Here is a 25,144-nt window from a genome sequence, read left to right as displayed (position 1 = left end):
TGCAACTTGCTGGCCGGAAAGAGCAATGGCGAAACCTGTACGTGTCAACTGCATATAACTTTTAACGTCAGGTCTACTTGTATTACTTTTTAACATAAATTTACGACCGCATGGCTTCTGCGCCCTTTTTCCGTACATATAACAATAATAACATGCTTTTATCAAGTAGATGGCAAAGTGATAAGTGGGGGAATTAATTAGATCGAGATATATTTCAAGAGAAACATAATCAAATTAAAACAAGCATGGAAGAAACATAACGCAAAGATTGTAACTACTAACTACTAAGAATCTGTTCGGGATTGTGTTTAAGAAATAGTCCTTAATTTTAAGTCAAATTTTTTTTTTTGTAAAAGTTTAAAAATAAAATTTTTACCAAAAATACATTTTGGCCATTTTTAAAGTAAAAAATAAAAAATAAAAAAGTACTTTTGAAATTTTTTACCAAACATGCTAGCTTTTGTTTGGCACGGATTTTTAAACACTAAAAATACTTTTTAAGCTTTCTAACACAATCCCAAAGAGGTCTTAAGACTCGATTAATAACCCCAAAAAAACTACTTGTTCACCTCCCGTCACAATGACTTTATTAGAACCTTTTTTTTTTCTACACGGATCACCTTTACAAACAAACGTCGTTCGCTTCAACCCAGAATTGTTGTAGATGTGGGCTTTTATGTAGTTTAAATGATAAGAATGAAACTAGGAGAAGAGTTGATCTATTTAGGTTCGAGAGCTCTCTCCATTGATGGTGTAATGTGGGAATCGTGGCTTGGAGGGAAGAAAAAAAATGAAGTTTTTAATTACACTACATGAGTTAGGTTCAAAGGCAGTCGTCTCATTTCAACGAGATTAACATTCGAACATGAGCTAAGGTTTCACAAATTCATCACCGACTTTATCTCCTTGGTCAAACGAGATTTTACTAAGCCATTGACTGATCTTATTTGGTTTAGAGCCTCTTGGGGATTGTGCTTGAGAAATAGAACTTTTAAGTCAAAAAAAACTTTTGGGCAAAAGCTTCATTTTTTACCTTTTGCCAAAAGTGCGTTTTGACTATTTTTATGTTTTTTTTATCCTTAAAAGCGCTTATAATTTTTTTATCAAACGAGTACTTTTTTATTCAAATGAATTTTTTTAGTGTTAAAAGCACTTTTAAGCCTCTCAAACTGGCCCTTAAGTAGTGAATGGATTTGCACCACTTTGGCCGAACAACATTCAACTAAACGTCTTAGTTTTTAGTATTAGAATACATGCATTGGTTCAATCGATCAAGCTTAGACCGAGGTATTGACTGAGTCTTCCGGACTTCAATTCTTGACTTCTCTTGAACTACATTATGCTAACTGCCTTTTAACACTTTAAAACATATTTCCTTGGTTGATCAACAAAGGATTGTGATTGTGGGAATAAAGTTAGGACCTTTTTAATGTTTTAGAATACTAATAATTGTGTCTTTGCTTGTCTTGAAACCTTTGAGATTGGTGTATGATGATGATGTTCATTACGAATTATGTGACTCGTAGGAATCTTGGGTTAACATTGGATTAAGATCTAGTAGGCTGTATTTAGAGAAAACATGTTTAGGGGGAAAAGATCGATCGTCCCAGGAACGATCAATCAGTTTGGACAGTAAGTACATGATTAAAGTTTTACGTAAAAGATAAGAATTTTGTTAGAGATTTGTCTAATAATATAGTATGACTTGCATAACATGAAGTTGATGTTTTGAGATGTCCGAGGTTAAAGATGAGTGTTCGAGGTAAGTATTCGCCCATGGAACCACCAAATGCTTTGTCATTTAACATGTTTATCTTTCTATAAAACTATGAATTTATACTCATTACTTACAACGTATGTTGTGAGCCTAAAAATTACACTTTTTATCATATATTTTTGCGCTAGAGTTGCCACTAAAATCATCATAATTATCCTACAAAAATATTTTTTTGTTCCAAGTCCTTAATTTCTCCGTAGCCCATCAAAAATTTTGATAGCAACAATTTAACTTTCTTTATTATGATGAGTACACTAAAGACCTATGTATATTTGCATATGATTCATTTGAATTCAAACAAACTAAAGCAAATTTCTTCGCTTCACATTCATCTTTATAAAAGTAATTAAACACAAAAACTTAGAAAATGCTTCATTTTTTCTTCTCATTCTTCTCCCATTCTTCCACTTTTTAAAATAACTATTGAATCTGTGGGATTATATGGATCCCATACATAGGCCTTTTAAATTCAATGATAATTTTGAAAAGTAAGAAGATGAAAGAAAAATGAGATGAGAATGTGTAGCACTTCTCTATAAACTTCTTTTATGAAGCCATTATTAATTGACGTGACAACTTTGAGAGTATTCCTAGTATTTCTCAACTTATCCTTAAAAAAGATGTTGAGGAAAGTGGGCTTGGCAGCATAATTCAAAATATCATTGATGGGGTTGGCTATGTTGAGTCCCAACCGTGCAAGTCATTCTGAAGAAGGAAAATTAGCCTCTCTCATTTCTAGGCCCACTTGTGCCCATCCAAAACCCAAACCCCATTTGACCCAAAAAGGGTACGATTAACCCAAAAAGGGAACCATTGACGCAGCCGCCTTATCCCTCCAAATTCCTCCTTTTTGTTGTTCCCGCTACAAAAATTGCCGGCCAAAAGCCTAGTCCAATGATCATTGACCCCACGCTACTTTCGCTCTCCCTCCCTACCTTCCAATCAAATTCAAGTGAAAAATTTCACCCACAAATAATATTTCAAGAAAGAAACCCAAAATCAGGTGAAGAAAAAAAAAAACACAATGTATTTTTGTTTTTTATTTTTCCAAAATGGTTGGAAGATATATATATATATATTATATATATTATTTTCGTTTTTCTAGAGAGAGAAGGGAAAACATGAGGAACGTACGTTAAAATTAACGCATTAAACGGCCACTGGTGGTGTCTGTGAGGTGGGAACCACCTCACGCACCCTCCTCTTTGACAGAGTAATACACCATGACCATGTCCATGTCCAAGACCAAAACCAAGACCGAAACCACCACCAACTACCTAACATATCCAAATTAAAAGGAAAAAAAATAAATTACAAAACAAGAAAAACAAATCCAAAAAAACGATATCTTTGTTCGTTTTGTTCTTATTTTTTTTGTTTTTGGCTTAGGATTTGGTCTTTGGAGCGGTCTTGCGCAGCTACTGATCGGGGTCTGTCTTTGAATCTTCCTCTCCGGCGTCTGAGACAATAAGTTTTCTGGGTTTTTGTTGATTCTCCAAAGGGGTCCGGCTCCTGGATGTTGCTGGTGGTTGGGATTTATTGGTTTCAAAAGCAGAAGAAATTGCTTTGAGTTTCTGTTTCCTTATTTTTTTGGTGTTCTGAAAATGTGGAGGGACTCCGGAGCTCCTGCTGATTCTTTCTATAAGGTCCGGCCTGAGTGCACAGATGTTCCAAAAACCCGCTTCAAGATCAAGGTCCGGTGGTTCTTCGTGATTTTTATTTTTATTTTGAGTTTTTAAGATACCCTTTTGGATTTTTTAGATACCCATTGGCTTAATTTGGATAAAATTTCTTTGAATAATCGAGATGATTTGTAATGTATGAAATTCGAAGGTAAATGTTGTTGATTTTCAATGAAGAGTAGGCGTAAATGTTTATTTGGATCATGCATGATACGGATTTGGTAAGATGAGGATAAATGGTAGGGATTTGTGAATTTGTTTTGGAAATTTATAATTTTCTTGACATTGGAGAGTCATGCGCAAGAATAAAGATTGTGAACAGTGGTAGAAGGCATTTATGGTAATATAGTCAAAGTTATTGGGAGGGTGAGCTTGGGCTCATTAAGATCTCGTATAAAATTTCAGATTGTATGCCGTTTTACGTTTAATCCCATCATTTTGACACGCAATAGAAATGTCCTTGTGAGGGAAATGCCTTGTCATTATTATAGGTCAAACTTGCTGCTGTGCTCCGAGCAGCTTTCTTGCTTCCAATTTAGAGAATATGTTTCTCTCATTTTCTTGTCACTGGTATAGTTGAGAGGATATTTTTAAGAAATGAAGGTAGAACAAAAAAAAAAAAAAAAAAAAGAACCAGTCATATGCATTTACAAGTCTATAACTCTGGGTACTTGGTAATGGATTGCATTGGAGATCTGTTTATATATCTTTGGATTGCATTGGAGATCTAATTATATATCTTTCCTTTTAAGAGTTGCTTCCTTACCAAAATTTTGATGAGGTTTCCTGCTACTATAGACACGCCATATATGTAAAAAGCCATATTTATGAATTTACCCTGAGTAACTAAGACAGATTGAAATTTCCAATTTATAACAAGTCCTCTGTGTTGCTTGTTATTTCTATTGCTGAATACTTTTAATTTAATCTGCTTATGCAGGCAGGTAAAACTCTAAGTGTAAGGAAATGGAATGCTGCATTTACTCCAGAAGGTCATCTGGATATAGGCAAGACTCTAAGTCGAATCCAGCGTGGGGTAAGAGCCTCTTCATGGTTCACAACCTGCCTAAAATTATGTTAGAAGTTTATTTTATAGTGGAATATGAAAATCAGTTTGCATCGTAGCATATCTATCATTCTTTATATATTAGATATCTATAGTATCGTGAGAAACCATGCAAATATCTGTTCTTGTAAATCGGGTGTGAATGTTGACCTGGAGAATTAATTCACTCACTCTCTTTGAATTTGGACAATATAGCCACTTCTTTTCTTTTTTTTTTTTCTTTGGAAAGGTAAACACGACTCCCCATACCCTTATGCGATAGTGATGCAAGGAAGTCTGTAGGATAGATGGATCTGACAAGAAAGAAAGAAATTGATTTTAAATTCGTTGATTCATGCATGAATACCAGATTGAAATCCTTCTGCACATCTGTTGGTTCACTCAGAAACACTTGATTGATTGATTCAACAAGAATACCCAACACTGAAAAATATGGAGAACACTCTTAGAAATTTTATTCAAACTCAAACTTGTTCTTAGCAAACAGCTACGCTTTTACCTTACATAATACAAGGTACAATAATGCTCTGCTAAACACCAAATCCTTGAGAGAAAAGAGCAAAAACATGACAAAAGGTGTAAAAAAATAACTTAGCTGCCATTCTGTGAGACCATCATTTTGAACGGGAGTCATGTTTGTTCGAATGAGATGCACCACCTTTGACCAATACATTCTGTCTGAACTCACGAGCCACATTAGTCGATCGAACTTTGACTGAAGTTTTGCTGGTGCAATCTGTGTAAATCTCTGTGATCCTCGTTTGAACAGGCTTCTAATGACCTTCAAACGGGTCTGGTCAACTGCTTTATTTTGACTTTATTTGATTGCGGGAAGATATGTAATCTTCCGTGATGTGATCTACATCAAATAGCCACTTCTTATAATGTAGACCTTTATGGAGTAGATGCCATTTGATCCAAAGATCATTGCATTTGGTATTATGAATGCCTTAAAATTTATTGTTGGTTCTATTAGCTTATTTAACCATCAGCTGCACGCTTGTGATCATGTGGAGTTTAGCAATCAGGCTGACTAGTTCAATGAGCTATAGATTTTTTTTTGATAGGTCAACGAGCTGTAGAATTGAGTGATTAACAACTCCAATTCAATTATTTCAGTTGAGCGCATCAGGATGATTATGCTTCCTTTTTTGACCTTATGATCCTCCTTAAAATTTTGTAGTAATTTTTTTTTATAAGTAATTGAGATACAAAATGTTGAAAAATAAAGACTTAATTTCCTCCGAAGTTCTCTCGTGGTCCTCAAAACTTCTATAATTTCTTTCTCTCCATAGACACCACAAAAGGCGTAAATGCACTATCTTCCACATAGCTGCACTCTGAATGCTGTCGACGGTCTACCAACGAGCATACAAATTGACTACTCGTCTAGACATAACCCAAGACAAAAACTTGCAGTAATTGACATTGGTTTTCCTGTATTCTCCTTAAGAAGATGCATAAATATAATGTGCTGTACTCTGCAGACTCACTACTAGTCACTCATCGTATGTAAATTTCTAAAAAAGTTCCAGGAACGAAATGCATTTTTAACTTCACAAAGGGTAGACAATATCGATCAATATATGAGCAAAAGTAGACAAGAACAAGGAAAGCACTAAATTTTCACAAATGTTCCATAAAAACTTTCAGATTGTTAGAGACAATATAGCCGTTGCACAAAATCACACTCAAGATACTCCAGCTGCACCAAAATTTGTGATTTTGGCATGTATCTGATTGCAACGGCTATATTGTCTCTAACACTACATTTATCATATGATTGCAATTTAACCAAAATTTCCAACATCAGCTCCATGGCATGCATCTGATTTAAATTATTATTATGTTGCTTTTCTCATGCACTTGGTCTACTTGACTTTCTTTTCTTTTCTTTTTTCCCCTCTTCTGACAGCTCTGAATGAAGCTGAAGTTGTTCCACCACTTTATTTTATACTTATTCTAATTCATGTTTTTTATAACATAGATGAACAAATCACCTAGATATTCTTTACTATGTCATTAATGATCATGTTCCTTTCCTGCATTGTGGCTAAAACTTATGCCATTTATTTAATTTTTTGATAACTAATAATATCTATTAATTATATGTCATTTATAAATTGTCACCCTTGAGATAGATGTTATGAATCTGAGCTCAATCGCTTTATAAAATCTATTGTTCTTGCTTTACACGAATTAGGAAAAATTTATGCTCCTGATATCTTAAAAGAACAATCTATGGGTCTGTTTCTCTGCTTACAGGCATTGGTAAAGCTTTTGTTATCAATTTTGTGGAACTTTGTATACTTGAGCAATTATACTGTGGACTTTACTCTATTTCTTCACGTTTAGATATTTTCCTTTTCTTATATTCCTTTTTTGGATTTTCCTTCATAAAGGAAACCAACCCTGTGAGGGATGATACTTAGCATTATTCTCTTATTTATGTGCTAAATTAGGGGATCCATCCATCAATTAGAGGGGAAGTATGGGAATTTCTACTTGGTTGTTATGATCCCAAGAGTACATTGGATGAACGGGAGCAGATACGGAAGCATCGAAGGTAGTCCTTTTTCATCAAATACAAAAGTTAGTATGTATGGGTGGCACATAGGGAATCAATGGGGAAGGATTAAGGATAGATTTAGGGTCTTGTTGTCACTTGGAAGAGTTCAAAATCACTGATTACTCAATTTTTCTTCCTTTTTTTTTTTTTTTTTGGGACCAGTTAGTTATCCTGATTTTACTAACTGATTATACCCAAATAATCAAATAATCAAACCTATCTCCCACTATAGCGCAGATTTATATCCTGTAAGAGCTCAAATTTTGATGCACTATCTGCTGATATTATGAGACTATCAGTTAAGTGTAATTCTACTCCTTCAGGATGCAATATGCTAGGTGGAAGGAAGAGTGCCGCCAAATGTTTCCTGTTGTTGGAAGTGGAAGGTTTATCACAGCGCCTGTAATCACTGAAGATGGTCAGCCCATTCAAGATCCCTTAGTACTTTTAGAAACAAATCCAGGCAAGGGACAAGCTTTACCTCCTCAAGACAACAGTGGGGCTGATATTAAAGCCACAACCAATGGTTTGGATACAATGAAGGATAAGAAAGTAATCCAGTGGATGCTTACACTACATCAAATAGGTTGGTGGTATCTTTTAATAAAAAATGCTCACTTCTTTTCTGTCAGGGCTAAATTCACTTTTAATGTTAGGTGAAGCTCTTTTTCCCTTAGTATTTTCATGATTAATTTACCTTGTAAGTACTTAGTATATGGCACACTTCATTATTACACCTTGTGATTGGTGATGAGCATGCATGCTACCTCATTGATCTTAGTACGTGCATCTTGGGCTTGACATTGTCTTCTAAAATCTGTTGTCACAATGTCAAAGAACTTACCATCTATATAGAGTCTCTTCAGCATGAGTTCTGGTAGTCTGGAATCTTGTAGTGTTCAACTCTCTCTCACCCTCTAAATTTTTAGTAGGAAATTTCAGGTTTCAATTTATTTCAAGAAAAATTTTCTAATTCCTATTTTGCAGTTTGCTTTAATATTTCTTTTAGTTGTTTCAATTACTTATGCTTTGATCACTTTGTCTTACTTTGTCCAATTATGAGTTTGTCACTTTTGCCAATTTTACTTGTTCGGTAATTTATGTCCCACACTGGAAAGTTAAAAGTTTCAAATTTTTACTTTCCCTTTTTATCCTCATTTTGAAATTTGTCTCCATGAATGTTTAAAAACAATTATGCAAGGGCAATATTGGGCAAAAATACAATAGCTGTTCCTTAAAATGTGTTTTTTTTTTTGGACACTCATTATGAGATGGATGTAGTAGTAGTGGTTATCTATTACATATAATGATTCAGAGGTTTTTGTGGATTTGCTAATTTGATTTAATCAGCATGCATTTGGTTTCTTATGTGGTCGGTGACTTGCCAATGAAATTAAAATGATATTCAAGATAGCACTGAAATCACCTAGAAATATGTTTATTTTGAAGTTGCCTGTATTTATTTAGTTATAATAGCATTGTTGTACTCAAAGGTTTATTGGGTAACTGACATTTCTGTTTGCCTTAATATCAATGTCAGGTCTCGATGTGATTCGAACTGACAGGACATTGGTGTTTTATGAGAAGCAAGAAAACTTGTCAAAACTTTGGGATATTCTTGCTGTTTATGCATGGATAGATACAGATGTTGGCTATTGTCAAGGTGGGTAATTCAAATGGACGTTTAATGCATTATCAAACATTTTTTTATTATATACTGCTCATGGGCTACATACATCTGATGTACGGGCGGCTCTTTGGTCCCGTCGTCAGGCCAAACATTTCACTTATCAGTGAGGAATGAGTATTAATCAATTATATAATATGGTTATGTTGTTATATAACATGTAGATCTGGCATTCTTATCTAACTACATATTTCATTGAAATTCTTCTCATTTACGTTATTCTGCTTGCATAGCAAGAAGTAACAATAGTTTACATCTATTGCAACAAAGAGTCAGTTCTTCTATCTAACTTTATGACAATGCTGAGCAGGAATGAGTGATCTTTGCTCCCCCATGATAATTCTTCTTGAAGATGAAGCAGATGCATTTTGGTGCTTTGAACGTTTGATGCGGAGATTGGTACCTTTTTTCCCCATAGAATATTTTATACAATATGATATTGCACTTTTAGTTAGTGTACTTGTTTACTTTTAGTTAATATTTTGATACTGGATATCTCCTACTGTTTTTTGATGAGATAATTTAGTCTACTATCCTCTCTACTACTTGGGTGGATCTCTTTTCTTGTCTTTCGAGGGGTTTATGAGGATGTTTGTTCAAGGACAGAGTGTTGTTTATGATATTGGCTTTCTTTGATATCTTGAAATGTTTTGTCTTTGCTCCATTTATTTCTTTTAAGTTTATGTCTTACTTATTTCCTGGAACTTAACATTGCACATACCAACGAGGCTTGGATATGCAGGGGGTACCTCTAATTTTAGCTAGGGTTTTTTAGATCTACCATAGTTTTGCATCAAACAACTATTATAGAATAAAGTGATGTTAAAAATCTTTTCTTTATGAATTATAGCCTCATTAATCAGTGAAGTCAAAATTTGCCAAATATATGTATATGTGCTTCTCAGTCGCTTCGATCTCTTGTATCCCTAATCAAAATTTCCTTTTGATGTATCTCTCTTAGAAAACTATGAGAGGAAATGGTTTGGTTTCTCTTTTGTCTGATCCAACTGAACATAGCCTGAGTTTTTTAAACAAGCACAATTGATCTTTTCTCTCTTCTTTTTTTTTGTCCTTATCTGGTTGAGTGAGTTGGGCCCAAGGGGAGGGAGGGGGAGGGTAGATTCAAACTAGTAATTTTCGCTTCCTAAGATGTGGTTCCCAGCTAATTGTGCTACACCTCAAGGTTTAACAACGTTGTATGTAAAAGCATCTGATATTAAAGAATGGACAAATATACTAAACTGAAAGAAGTGAACTGCGTTTTAGTCTTAACCTTTGTGTTAAGAAAAGGTTCTGCAAAATTTTCATGTTCATAATTTCTACGATATATATCTACTGTTCAGTTAAAAGTGAGCACAGTGTTCCATTCTATGATCTGTTACATTGTTCTTTCGTAGCTGCCCAAAGTTTTTTGACTGATCCTTTTTTGTTTTTAAATTTAATTCCAGCTTCTCATGATGTGTTCTTATTTGAAAATACACAGCGAGGAAATTTCAGATGTACCGATAGCTCTGTTGGGGTGGAGACACAACTAAGTAATTTGGCTGAAATTACTCAAGTTATAGATCCAAAACTTCACCAGCACTTAGGTATTTCCTTAAAATTGTGTTTTCTCATTTTGTATATTTAGCTCATAATACTTATCCCCAAAAAAAGAAAAAAAAAGAAAAAAAAAGGATATAGCTTATGATCTAGTCACATTTCAGTTGATAAAGCTTTTCTCCCTGTCAGTGTTACCCAGCATATCACGTGAGCCTGAAAATCCACTATTCTGAACCATTGTGAAAATATCATGAGATTTGTTTCTTTGGAGAAGTAACAGAATGTATTGTTGATTGAGAGGACACTCAAGTAGACAGAGTATATACAAGAGAAACCCCACCCCCCACCCCCAAAAAAAAAAAAAAAACTTACATCTAAATTTTTGTTGAATATACACGTGTGAGGGAGAGATCTGTTGTGAGTGTTACGTCCCACATTGAAAAAAAATAAACAATGTAGTAAATATACATGAGTAGACCCAAACTCATTAGCTTAAACTTTTGGGTTGGAGTGGTGTCTAAACATGTATATTAATGTGCTTTTGGTGGACTCCGTAGGCAATTCTCTCCCTAACAAGTGGTATTAGAGTCAATGGTGGTGCAAAAAAGAGACTCTTTGGAGTAGGAACAAAGGTGCAAGGTGTGGGCATGGACAAAGGGTCCCCGAAGTAAGGGACAAAGGTTCATGGAACGGATACACACGAGGGTTCCTAGAGTAAGGAGTAAAGGTCCCCGGAGTAAGGGGCAAAGGTCCATGGCACGGGCTCAAACAAGAGTCCTTGGAGTTGGGGCAAAGGTGCATGGTGCGAGCAAACCCACATAGCACACAATGTAGCAATGTGGTGATGAACTCACATGCGAGGAGGAGATTGTTGAGTTTACACATGTGAGTATAAAAATATTGAATCCCACAGTGGAAAGATGTTACAAATGTGAGTGGTTAATATAGGATCGAATTGTCTCACGACGTTCTGGACCTAGCTCACAATGTGCTTCCACATCATTAGCTTTAGTGCACAAGTTGCTGAATACTGTTGCGCGTTAGCGCATCCATTTTCTTGCTGCATCTGCAGCTCCCTCTAAATACTGGGGGATTGCCTCCAGTCTCTAGTTGGACTTAAACCCACAAGTGTAAACTTTTGGATTGAGTGATATCCCAACATGCTATTTTATGGTCTTATCGAAAAACTTCCAAGGCGTCAATCTCTCTGATAATTTCAAATGACGTTTTTGTGTTGGCCAAACTGCCCTTGCCAGCTAAAGAACGCATCTGCCACCTTTCAATTGATCATGTTTCTCTTGCTTAAGAGAAATTCTTAGAAAAAGGGAAGGTCCTTCGGTTATGCAATTGAAATCAGGAACTCGAATTAAGAAAATAATGGAGAGTCTTAGGGGAAATTTTCAATTGATTTTTCTTTGGATGAGTCATTCATAGGAGGCATCCACAAATGTTTAAATTGCAATGCTGGTCTACATGGCTGGTGGCAAAGATCTTATGAAAATTGTTAATTGTAGTTTTCTTTGACGAAAAGAACTTCTCTGTGATAGTATTGCTAATATGATACTACTAGATACCTAAAAATTTTAAAATGTTGGTAGTTTTTATTGAATTTCATATGCCACCCAAAATAAACATGAATTCATTCCCCAATATTTCTTTCTAATTTATAATATATGAAAAAGGGTGAGCAGGAAAGGCAGCATTTACCGTAGCTTCGTTTTTGAATTAATAGCCTGCGCTGACAAAGGGACTCAACCATTGGTATGCTGATAAACAAGCTTATATGATTATTTGCCTTGTTCAACTGGTGTTGATGTAGTCATCGGTTATAACAGTCATTTAGCAGTTTATTATTTGTCATTGATAATAGTTACTATATTCTATAACGTCTAGAGTTGAAATTATTGCCCTTATTATAATTCATATATATATTTCTATTTTCTTCAACATCCATTGATTTAATTCTCAAGAAAAGAAAGTAACAGCGAAGCTTGCCTTTTGATTATGTAACACAGAGACACTAGGTGGAGGTGATTATCTATTTGCTTTTCGGATGCTCATGGTTTTGTTCCGTAGAGAATTCTCTTTTTGTGACTCATTGTACCTTTGGGAGGTAGGATTTGACTTCTCTTGTAGCTTTTTCATATTTTTTGTTGACTTTTTTTTAAAATTTTTTTTTTTTTATGTTATGTAGATCCATTTGCTAGCTGGAGTTCTTGAAACTATTCCAGGAAAACCAAATTTAACTTCCAATATTCTTTTATTTTTTATTTTTTATGAGTAATCGATATTTCATTAAAAGTGTAATGTGCCTCCAGGTGCACAAGAAGTATACACGAGAAAACACCTAACTAGAAGGAGAAAATAGAGCAAGAAAATCATTGTAACCAATCACCAAAAGGGTAAACAAAAACTGTCGTCTAAAGATACAAAGTATAGAAAAATAATGACTTAAGCTCCTCTAAAGTTCTCTCACGGTCCTCAAAACTTCTGTCATTCATTTCCCTTTATAGACACCACAAGAGGCATGAAGGCATCATCTTCCACACAGCAGCACTCCGAGCATTGTTGGCAGTCCACCAACATGCATATTAGTCGACTATTTGTCTGGGCATAACCCTAGACAACCCAAATCGATTGAAGAAGACATCCCATAAGGTACTAGCCACCTTTCAATGAAGAAGATGATGATCTATGAACTTCCCGTTCCTTTAAGGCATACAACACCTATCAACTGCAATGACGTGTCGTTTCCTCAGATTATCAATGATAAGGATCTTTTCTAAGGTCATTGACCAAGAAAAAAAGGCTGCCCTCGAAGGAACTTTTGTCTGCCAAACACTCTTCCAAGGGAAACGTAAGCCATCATTGCGAACCAAGACATTGTAGAAGGATTTAACAATGAGAAAACCTCTTTTGAAGGGGATCCACCAAAGCTTGTCTTCACTTTTCCATCTCATTCTAGCTGAATACAACACCATGAAGAAAGAGTCAAAGACATCCACCTCCCGATTATGAGCTGCTCTAGCAAAGCTTACATTCCACTGAGTGGAGCCACCCATGAACTCCAAGTGTGCTGCAACAGAAGCATTTTTGTACACGCAATGCCTAATAAATTTGTAAAGGCGCCCTTAAAAGCCATATCCTCACACCATAGATCATGCCAGAAACTAACATTGGTTTCATTTCCCACCTCAAATCTAGTATGACTAGAGAATTCCCCCAACCACTTCTAATATTCTTTCATAAACCCACTTCATACATCCCAAGAGGCTCATTAGAATACCATCCACCCTAGGAACCACCAAATTTAGCGTCTACCACTCTCCACCAAGCCTCTCTCTCATGCGCATAATGCTATCGCCATTTCCCTAAAAGAGCTCGATTGAACATCAATAAGTTCCGACCCTCCAACCCTCCTTCAGAGATTGGAGAACAAACCTTACTATGTAATATTTGAACTCTTCACCTAGCCCACCCTATAGAAAATCACGTTGAAGCTTTTCAATACGGTTTGCAACGCCCACAAGAAGAGGAAAGATGGACATAAAATGCGTAGGTAAATTGGAAGTGTACTCTTTATAAGGATAACCTACCACCCTTAAATAAATCATCATTTTCCAACTAGCCAAGTGATGTTTGATTTTTTCAATAACACTTTTCCAAATAAACTTGGCCTTATAGGAGGCCCCAACAGAAAACTAAGATACTTCAAAGGCAAAGGGGAAACCCCACAGGCCATAATACCTGCTAATCCATCCACGTCAACGTCACCCATAGGAACAAATACTGACTTAGCCAAATTAACCTTCAATCCCGAGACAATTTCAAAGCATAAAAACAAGTACCACATATGTCATAGATGATCTGATACAGCCCTACTGAAAATCAGGGTATCATTCACAAACAAAAGATGAGATATGTTCATCCCTATCCCCACCGAGAAACTAGATAACAGTCCCCCATTCACAGCAGCAAAAATCATCCTACCCAGCCCTCCATCACAATGATGAACAACAAAGAGGATAGAAGGTTCTCTTGTCTTAAGCCACAGGAGCTAATAAAAAAACCAGTGGGAGTGCCGTTTACCAAAACCGAGAACCACACCGTAGAAATACAATGAAATATCCAAGAGCACCGCTTACTCCCAAAACCACACCTCCTCAGCATGTACATCTGAAAATCCTAATTAACATAATCATAGGCTTTTTCCAAGTCCAGCTTGCAAAGTACACCCAACTCCCCAGATCTTATTTTACTATCAAGGCATTCATTGGCAATACGAACATGATCTAGAATTTGCCTACCTCGGATAATGCATTTTGTGACTTAGAGATAATTTTCTCCAACACCGTCTTTAGCCTGTTTGCCAAAATCTTAGCAATAAGTTTGTAAATGCCACTCACAAGGCTAATCAAGCGGAAGTCTTTGGGATCAACAACCCACTGAACTTTGGAATGAGGGCAATGGATGTAGCATTAAGGATCCTTTCAAGCTTACCACTAGCATGAAAGGCACGAAAGACCATCATAATGTCTTCTTTTAACACATCCCAACAAACTTGGAAGAACGCCATAGAGAAACTGTCAGGGCCTAGCGTTTTAACTTAATCACCTTCCACATGTTTTTTGTTGCTTTATCATTTATACAGATGCATGGTCAAATATAATGTTTAAGATGCGATTTATACAGATGTAGATGCATGCATCACCGATTCAATTTGTTCAATCATTATTCTAATGTTTCTGGCTAAGTTTTATCGATTAAGCTTACTTCAGCTAGTCTACATCCTATCTCATAACTGAGAGTTTTTAATGTAAGTCCAATGAGTTTGGGTGATCCCTTGGTGAATAATTTGGAATTCCTCTATCAAATTATTACAGTAACTCATAAAGTACGACAATATGATTTGTAGAGATGAGGTTTACCTCTTTACCCACATGTTTGTTTAATTTGTGGAGTACAACATGGGCTCACAATATTGATGATTTATTAAGGAATAAAGCCCAACATGTGTGTGGACTGAAGCCACCAGTATTGGTCTCTCTATGTTTTTTCATCCAAAGTAGAATTAAAAAAGAAAAAAAGGATTTTGGACTCTCCTTATCTATTCGAGAAAGGAATCAAAGGATTCCATTCTCTCAGTTCACTTCCAAGTCATGGATCTCTATAGGATCTGTCCAGCTATTGTCATCCTTGGCTTACTGATGTTGAATATGATTTTTTTTTTTTCTTTCTTGTTACTTGGTTCGTATCCTAGACCCACCTGTAGCTATATACATGCATACACCATGGCCCTGAAAATTATTTTGTCCCTTAACTTGATACCAGGACTTCTTGCATTAGCGCCGGGAATAACAAATGACTTCAAATGAAATTGATTATTTGTGTGGCTTTAAGAAATGCATGTGCAGTCAATCAGTTTTTTTATTTGATAATTCCTCTCAATTTGAATGCCAAATGATGCAGAAGGGATCAATCAACGAAGTCTTATACACCTTGGGTTTTTTTTTTTTTTTTTGTTATAATTGCACATTGGACATATTTGTTGCTTTTCTTAACAGTAAATCTCTGGTTGTTTAAACTCTTAACAGATGATGTGGGCCCTGGAATATGATCCTGACTTATACTCGATGTATGAAGACCCTGAGTTAGCTAGTGAAAAGGCTGAGGGATCTAAAGGAAAAGCAAAGTCAATACGTCAATGTGGGAAGTATGAGAGAGAAAATATGAAAGTTAGAGCAAAGAGTTCAGAAGCCCCCCTCCCCATCTCCATTTTCCTTGTTGCTAGTGTTTTAAAAGATAAGAGCTCAAAGCTACTGCAAGAAGCTCGGGGCCTCGACGACGTTGTCAAGGTTAGCCTGATGAGTTGATAACTTTCAATGCACACCTTCCTCTCTTTTTTTGGGGGGAGTGGGGTTGGGGAAAATAGAAGTGTTAAGCAATCTCAGATATGCTTCAAAAGCTTCCAATATGCTGATTATTTTAGGTGGGGAAAATTCTAAATAAATAGAGAACACAGGTGAGTAATAGTAAAGATGCCCTTGGCAGGTGGTGAAGAGGTGGGTGGGGTTGGTGTAGGTCTTGGCTCCGAGATTGCTTAACACTTCTATTCCCCCCAACCCCACTCCCCCCAAAAAAAGAGAGGAAGGTGTGCAACAGTATAAATTATAATTCACTTAACGGCCTTAAGTTATATTCCACTTCTCTTTCTATCAAAACATTTTTTGAAGTCCCCTCAGTTGCTATGTTTGTATTCTCTTAATAATGATTTTGGAAAATAATTTTTGAAGTCCTGAGGAAACAGTAGTCGGGTACTGGTGAAGCATTTTCCATACATTTAATTATCCAGGTCTAGTAGGCACGTGCTGAATTTCTCTTTCTAAATCATTTTTCTCTTCTCTTGTTTTGTTTTTAATACTTTCCAGATATTGAATGACATAACTGGAAATCTAGATGCCAGAAAAGCTTGCTCTGGGGCAATGAAACTTCACAAGAAATATTTAAAAAAGGTAATGTTCTTTTCTTGGAATTTTGTTATAAATCTTGGGCTTGGATTTAAAATCTCTCCTGAAGCAAGAAGAAACAGCAAAACATGGCATAATGGGCACTAGTTTATAGAAGTGATTGAGCCCTCAAGAGTTTTAACACTCCATTAAAAAAAAAAAAAAATTGTGAAAAATGATCTGATTGCAAGATGACATCTTAAACTGCTTTTTTTTTTTCTTTTTTTTTTTTTTTTTTTTTTTTGTAGTCATGCATTTTGGTAGCTATATTTACCTTGGTTATAACATAAGAATGCTCCCTAATTTTGAATTTCATGGCCAACAAACTTTTCCTTCTGCTGGTTATTAGTGGAAATACTGACCATCAACCTTTTTCTGAAAGAGTCCAAGAGTCTACTAAAAGATGTGCATGTGTATATTAATGAAACCACTTTGTTGTAAAAGATTATGCCTGCCATTTATATGTTTTTATTTAGTAAACTTTTTCTGCCAACTGCAAAATTTAACTAATCTATGGGTATTAGCATCCTCAATGCGCACAAAAATGAAAATCCTGAATGCACAAGCTCTGAGTGTTTTGCTCCATTAGAATTGAAGTCTGCTGGTTATTCCCTTAAGTCATTGTTCATTCATTGATACCGCAGGCCAAGAAGACATAGCCATGGAGAAAAGAGAAAGCACATGATTTTTTGGCCAATGAAGAAATAATAGGATGTCTCTACTTGGTGATTTGTTTTGGCAAGATAATAAGATACTTGCACAGATCTTTTTGGAGTTGCACAGAATTGTATGATTGCGTGAGCACAATTCTTCCTCAAAAGTCATTGTTGATTTGTTGTATGTTAACATGATCTCATTATTTGTGTATATCCAAAACAATTCTTTGCGAGGGCTTACACGAATGTACTTTGTAAGCACTTGGTTTTGTAACAATCTGGAAAAAAAAATACAAAAAGAAAACTCCTACACGGGTCAATTTGATATCAATGAAATGAATTTAACTTCTTCCTTCTGTCTTTTCTTATGGGAAGTAATGGAGTACTAGTGCTCTTGCCAATACATCTCTTATGGCATGTCAAGCTGATTTAATGGGAAGAAGAAAGAAACATTTGCAAAATCTGGAAGCCAAATATTTTAGTTTTGACCAAGATTTACATTCTTATAGACCATTTTGAAACTAGAGACAAAAGGTAAGATTAACTAGGAGGAATGAAACTAGAGACAGTAAGATTGCTTATTAGGAAAGGAGGCTTCTATTTTGTTACTACAAGACACGATCGGATCTGTAGAAACCACTACAAATCCAATGGTGACTTTGAAAAAAATATATGTATGGATGAAGATGAATGAGAGAGAAAAATAGCATTTCTCTTTTACAATATATGTAACAGGAATGGAAAAATAGCTTTGAAGACCTCTAGAAGTGATCATTTTATAGCACATTTTTAAGTTAAGTGGCCGTTTCTTACCTTATGTTTGGAAACTTTTCTAGTTCATTTCTCATTCTTTCTTTCATTTGAAATAAGAATGGAAAAAAAATTCTCCCTTGTAATCATTTTCCCCGTTATTAAATAGGAAGAAAAAAAAATCCTTTTCCAAAATAGCAATTAAGAGGCTCCCAAGATTTTAATTCTCAGGTCTAGTTTTTAACTATTGGATCCATTGGAATTGAGACATGTGTTTCTTGTATCCTGTTATGAAACACGTGTTCCAATCAAAGGACACATTACAATTCGAGTCTAATTAAACTCTCATACGGTTTGTTTGACAATCCATTTTTCTCATTCCCTCACTTTTCCTAAAGAAAGTTGACTGCAAAACATTCTAATTTTTTACTTTTTTTTTTTTTTTTTTTTATATCATATCAATCACTTTTTATTACTATTCAAAAAAAAAAAAAAATCACTACAAAACAAAACATTTTCACTTTCCCATAAAAAAATTTCTAAACCTTTTTTTACTTTATATCAAATCAATAACATTTTATTATTATTATTAAAAATTAAAAATTAAAAACCCTGCCTCAAAAAGTTTTACCAAACACATCCAGTCTACCTAGGCAGAGTCCTTGGTGGTGACAGGTGAAAATAACTCTTTCAGCATCTCAGTGAACATCCTATGTTCCCATCCTCGATCCTTTTGAAGGCCAAATCTCCTCTTTCTTAGATTTGTATGTCAAATCCCATCTAATCCCAGCATTAAGAGTATTCTTCCAATCTACAAGAAAACACAGAAAATTCCGATACTGTATTCTGTAACCATGACTTGCCCATTTTGTAATATTACAATAAAACTACACTTACTCCTTCAAATTTACATTCAAATTGCAATGTCCTATCATTTTTGTGAAAGAAAAAAAAAAATGATAAAATTTATTATCCATTCGGTTTTTCACCCATCTTCATATAGTGGATTGGTGAATCCACAATTGAATTTGTGAGACCTGCATGTGGATTCCACAAATTCAATGGTGAATTTGCCAAAGAGATGGATAGGAGATGAGATGGAGAATAGTGTGTAACATGACTCGAAAAGAAAAATACAATTATGTTCTTAAAAAAAAAAAAAAAAAATCTGGCCAATAGGTCTCCTCCCACTGTTGTTTTTTCTTTTTTTCTTAATTATTATTTTTTATGTGATGTAAGGGTATTATTATCTTTTTTAAAAAAAATTTGGGTTTAACTGAGAATCCTAACTAAGGGGGCTAAGTGAAAGGATTAGGTAGTATAAGAGTCAATTGCAACGTTTTAAAGTTTAGAGGGAGTATTCTAATATCACAAGTTCTCTTTGTAGCAACCATTATTTTATACGTTCTTACAAATCACCCAAGATAAGAGAAATGCTCCAAATACTTATATTCTCACTCTCACAAGTGCATACTTCTTGACGTATTAGTGAAAATCACTATTGAATTCAAAATTTTGATTCAATGTTGACCCTTTTAAAATTTAATTATGATTTTTACGGCCACGTCACGTCAAAGAGTATGTACTTGAAAGTATAAGAATAAGAGTATGTGCAACATTTATCTCAAGGATAAACCAGAGATCATAGATTAAACTATCCTAAGACAAGAATCCTGTCCACTCTACAAGGTCTCAATATTGGTTCCAGCAAGTTGAGCCATTGATATTCTAAGACAACCTATTTGCCAGTGTTTTTATATGAGAAGATTGAGATCAACAAGTTAGAAGAAGACAAAACTTGCAAAAGTTTCAAACTGCATACATACTAGGAAACAAAATGGCAGTGAATCAGATGATCACTTTACAATGGAGAATATCTGTCAGACACCAAGTGAATCCATAGTTAAATAATGGTTACAATTTCATACGGGTTATCATTATGTCTATTTTCAACATGTTACATTCTCCATCTGCCTTTGGAACCAACTGATAATAAAACAGGCCTTCAAATCAAAGTTGCACGCACCACCGTTCATCATTTTCCATTTGCCCAAGTGCAGAGGCATCCTCTGTTTCTGAGACACAGAAATTTTGATACGAGGAAAAGCAGAGTACTATTTCATCCTCTGTTTCAGAATTCGAGCAAAAAAAAATCCTCCAAATGATCATATATGGAAGCGATCTGTTATCAGCACAAAAGTCATAACTGCGACGAATAGGACAGCCAGGAAATTAGTACGAGAATCATGCCCTGCATTTCCCGGCCGGGGAAATTCAGGAGGAAGCGCACACTCTTCCCCATTGAAAAGCACCCTTGTCGGAAATCCATCACCCTGTTGTATATTTATGCCAGGCGTCTGTTTCTTCGAGAAAGAAATTACTGTTTGCTGCTTTCCGGGCACTCTTGGGTCATACTCTTTAGTCCCATTTGTCTCTCCCATCAAGAAATTCAAACCCTTTAAGCCTTGGAAGAAGATGGTATTGTTGATATCTGGCAAGCTGGTGCCATTGAAGGAGTATGCTTTTTCATAACCGGGAAAAGCTTTTTTCATTTGAATTGCAGTGTACCAATCCTCAAAAGAGAATTCATCCCAGTTGAAGAGTGTAATCCGAGCCGTCCATCCGCTCCTGTAATCAGTATCAATATGCCAATTGATGCTAACCCCGCAGTGATCCGGACAAGGCAATGGATTTGGAACAGGAAAGTGTTTGATTTTTGCCCAGGCTTTCGCTTTCTGTGTTCTGTTCACAAAAGGCACGAGAAGAGCTTCTGGAGGGAGAAACATTGCGCGGGCATTCTGGTTGCAGGTATCCGATTCCCGACAGCCACAGGCGCAGGTGTTGCAGGGGATGACGCTGGCATTATAGTAGGCTGAAAACGAAAGACAGCAACGAGATTGCTTAACCTTGGGGCGGGTGATGTTGCATACAACCTGCCAACTTGCAATGGCGGAAACTGTAGCCTGAAGCCCACTCGGGTCCGGAAACTCAGTCGGATCGACTCTAATCGGAGCGGCACACTTGTACTGCGGATTAAGAACACCTTCGATACTCCATTTCATGGGTGGATTGAGAGCAGTCCGGTTCAGGTCAGGCGGAAGCTTATAGACTTGTAATTGGAAAATCGACTTTGCTTTGCTCTCGTCCATTACTTTTGGCAAGATGGTGCCGTTTCTGCAGCAAAAGGGCAATTTCCCAACTTTTGTATCGTTAGCTAGATAGGGAGGGAGGTCGGCGATGATGGGCTTTTTCTCACAGTTCATGACTTGAGAGAAATCGAGGTCCGGATAGTATTGAGCGGCGCGGCCGTAGATGCAAGCGGAGCTGTCTTTTCTGTGAGTGTAGGCTCCTCTCATGCTGTATATGAACTCTCCTCTCATCCATTCCCAGGTTAAGTTCCAGTGATCAAGGCGGCCCAATGGGTGGTTGTTGTCGATGGTGACTTGAGCCAGATAGCTGCCTGGATATGCTTGGGTCACGTCGTATGAGAAGGAGAGATCGCCGTTCTGACGAGGCAAGAATTTGGTCTTTTTGGTTTTTTTGGCCTTGTATTTTGGATCTCTTTTGCAGCATACAAACATCGCACTCTTCCCTGCAAACAAATTTGCCAAAACTAACCACAATTAAAGATGACTTGTATTAAACAAACATATGTTCAAAGCCAAATCCTAACAGAATGAGTAAATTGGATCAAATTAGAAGATCGAGGAGTAAAATTGAAAAAATTTGAACTTTAAAGGTTTTTTCAGGGACTTTTGTAACAACACTAGCAGTAGCTTTCCTTTGATTTTCCTTAAATTTAGGGTGCAAAACTATTTTTTGCTTCCCTATAAAAATATATTTCACGATAGCTTCTCTTACATTTTCCTATACCATTAAAATATTATTTCTTTACAAAATACAAATTTCTTATCTACCCTCACTTTTTTTTTCACAAAATCCCAATACAATCCCTAATTAAAGACAAAAAGATGAAAGATAAATGTTTATATTAAAATAATGTATAGGAAACCACTTTTAGCTTCCTACACGGCTACTTGTTGAAAAACACTGTATCAACACCGGAGGGTTAGTTAAATATAGAAAATCTTATGCAACTAGGTTTTTGTGTTTTTTTTTAAAAAAAAAAATTCATAAACATAAGAAACAGAATGACATATAGGGCATCTGCTAGTAGTGCTATAACTTTTCACAAAAAAAAATTCATCGTATTCCTAAGAACATGTTTCTAAAACTTGTGAAACATATATAATTTTAAATATGTATTTGTTTCCCTCAAGCCTGAATATATAACAGGGACCTGAAAAATCGTCTAGCAATGATCTTTTTGTTCCCTAGCTTTTGCATGCACCAAATATACGTGAACGTTTAAACAAACAAAACTAATTACCATGAACACGCGGTGAAGGACACTTATGCCCATCATTCTCAAGCCTAATCGTCCTTGGCATCGGCACCCCGGGGGGCTTCACCCCAAACTGCGTTCCGATGATCTCCATCTTCACCGAAATCTGATCGATGTCCCCCGCCGTCTCAATCGAGGTCTTCAAGTCCGCCGTCGGGGATCCGACCAGGTACGTCCCGTTCCCGACTGCCGCCGGGAAATCGCTTGAGTCAACCAGCACGGCTCCGCTAGCCGACACCAGTATCTCCTTGTGCTGAAACCCGATGAACATCTTCCACGCGTTCAGCTCCTCGTCCCCGGCGTTGAGCACCATGGCCTGCGCCTTGAACGCCCATGCCTGCGCGCTCGCGTTCTTCAGGTGCGGGTACTCTTTGAGGCGCGAAATGAAGGTGTACGAGAGAAAGATCCCATTACAGTCGTCCTGCTCGGGCGGCGGAGCCGCCGGCATGGAGGTTTCATCGTAGTCTTGGCCGTCACAAACCTGAGCTCCATAAAACAACACAAATAACAACAGTGTTACGTAAAAAGGTAATGCATGGTGGCATGCGATTAGAATTCTTGGTTTTGTTGCCATTTTTAATTTGTTGATCATGAGACAATGGGTTCGTGGTTTTGTGAGAGCATGCAGCGGCCGTGTGAGGCCGCGGCACGGGAGGAAGTGGGGGTTGATTCTGAGGGAAACCCTGGAAGAGAGAGAGGTGAAATGGTTATAAAAGAGAGGAGACATTGGAAGACTAAGTCAGCTCAATTTTCTTCCGCTAGTTTTAGCATGAGATTCGGAGGTGGTGGGTTGATTCTCGGTAGAGTCGGTAGACAATTGTAAAAAGACAAATATTAATTAATTTCACTATAATTTTTTTTTATGAAGAGCTACATAAGGAATTTGTAAATTTTAACGAGAAATGCTATAGTGCAATATAAAGACTATTTTTTGCCCATAAAAGTCTTAAATGGCAAGAGGTCATAGACCTCATCCGTAATTGCGGTGGCCCTACCTACTGATGGGCTTATGGCCTCTTGTCAACTAGGACTTTTATGGACAAAAAATGATCTTTTATTGCACTATAGCATATCTCAATTTTAATTATTAAGTTGCATACGTGGCAAGACAGTTTTGTAAGCCGTAATAGGCTGGTAATGAAGAGGAATGAGAAATGCTATATTTTCCAAAATTTTCTCCAAAATTTGCTCCCAACGAATGTGTCGCAATTTTATGTAATAAATTATTTTAAGAAATATGTCATCATTAACATTGTGACACATCATTTAAAGAACAAGTTTTGAATTTTTTTTTTTAAAAAAAAAAAAGACGTGTAGCATTCCTCGTAAAGCATACTTTTATTTATGGCTGGCAAAACGGGTAATTGGGTAGACACGATTAGGACTCGTTAAGACTTGAGACATGAATACGACCCGTTTAGTTAAACGGGTTAGCGGGTCTGATACGATTATAACATAAAAAATATCCGGGTAACCCAACACGACCTGCTTAACCCGTTTAGCATAACCGGGTCATATCGGGTAGACACGACTCGTGCGCTAAACCGGTAACCCGACCCGACCCGACCCATTAAAAAAAACCCTTACTCAAAATTGGAAAAAATAATTTAATAAAGGGATCTCTTGGGCCAAATGACTAGTCAAATTTATCCTAACCGTCCAAGAAGAATAAAAAGTTTTTAAAGAGAATGTTTTAATATATAAATAATGATTTAAAAGAAAATGTTTTAATATATAGACCCACACAGAAAAAATAACGGAAAAACAAGGAATAGGCCAGTGAAGTGAAGTCGTGAGTGAGTTAGTAAGTGTTAGGGTTAACTTAGTTAGAACTTAGACATAGGTTTTTTTCTTTTTTTTTTTTTTTTTTTTTAAAAAAAATAATTAAATGGGTCTAGCAGGTCACCCGAGACCCACCAGACCCGGTTGACTCACCAGACCTGGCTGACCTGCTAGACCCATTTATTAAACTTGTCTGGCGGGTCAACCCGTGGACCCGCCAGACACGAATTTAATCGTGTCTTAATCAGGTAGACCCAATCAAGACCCGAACCTGATAAACCCAAACCCAATACCTGTTAACTTCATGTCATGTTCGTGCCAGATTCGCGGGTAGTGTCAAAATTGCTAGCCCTACTTTTATTCCACCACCATCTTACTATTCTGAATTCACTTCTTAGATTAATCTTAATTTTGTTCCAAAAAAATAATAATAATAATAATCTTAATTAAAAAAAAAAAAATCAATGATAAATTAGAAGTGCTATTTATTGGCAATTAATACTCGATAAAAGAGGGGACAAAGGCAAGTGTCTTTTGAGGTTGTTTTTGTTGTTTGGTCTACTAAATGGGAGACAAAAAGCTGGCGTGGAAAGGCCTAAAAAATGTAAGAGTTTCCATAGGCTATGTTTGCGAACAGGCCGGGCTGGCACTGTAGCTGTTCCAGCTACAGTGCCAGCAGCAAAAATTGACTTTTTGCTTCTTTTTTTTTTTTTTTTTAATAA

General features: G+C 36.3%; 2 protein-coding genes across 2 annotated transcripts; one reads left to right on the top strand and one right to left on the bottom strand.

Moving 5' to 3' along the window:
- The first annotated feature begins 2,961 nt into the window (after positions 1 to 2,961).
- LOC132176409 (rab GTPase-activating protein 22-like) lies at positions 2,962 to 17,841 on the top strand. Its single transcript, XM_059588602.1, has 11 exons — positions 2,962 to 3,471; positions 4,400 to 4,495; positions 6,988 to 7,091; positions 7,418 to 7,680; positions 8,635 to 8,757; positions 9,092 to 9,180; positions 10,265 to 10,370; positions 12,339 to 12,436; positions 15,918 to 16,178; positions 16,752 to 16,835; positions 17,474 to 17,841. The coding sequence occupies exons 1-11, from the start codon at positions 3,382 to 3,384 to the stop codon at positions 17,486 to 17,488; spliced, it is 1,329 nt and encodes a 442-aa protein (XP_059444585.1). The 5' UTR covers positions 2,962 to 3,381; the 3' UTR covers positions 17,489 to 17,841.
- A 2,549-nt stretch (positions 17,842 to 20,390) lies between these two features.
- Positions 20,391 to 23,287, bottom strand: LOC132173534 (COBRA-like protein 10). The gene is made up of 2 exons (XM_059585047.1): positions 22,626 to 23,287; positions 20,391 to 21,827 (listed from the first exon to the last, which is right to left on the bottom strand). Exons 1-2 carry the CDS (start codon positions 23,230 to 23,232, stop codon positions 20,401 to 20,403), a joined length of 2,034 nt encoding a protein of 677 aa, XP_059441030.1. The 5' UTR covers positions 23,233 to 23,287; the 3' UTR covers positions 20,391 to 20,400.
- Positions 23,288 to 25,144: the final 1,857 nt, after the last annotated feature.

Source organism: Corylus avellana, chromosome ca3, assembly GCF_901000735.1.
Source record: "Corylus avellana chromosome ca3, CavTom2PMs-1.0".
In the NCBI taxonomy this organism is placed as follows: domain Eukaryota; kingdom Viridiplantae; phylum Streptophyta; class Magnoliopsida; order Fagales; family Betulaceae; genus Corylus; species Corylus avellana.
The sequence above is the reverse complement of the archived record's forward strand: the minus strand, read 5'-3'. Positions and strand labels throughout refer to the sequence as shown.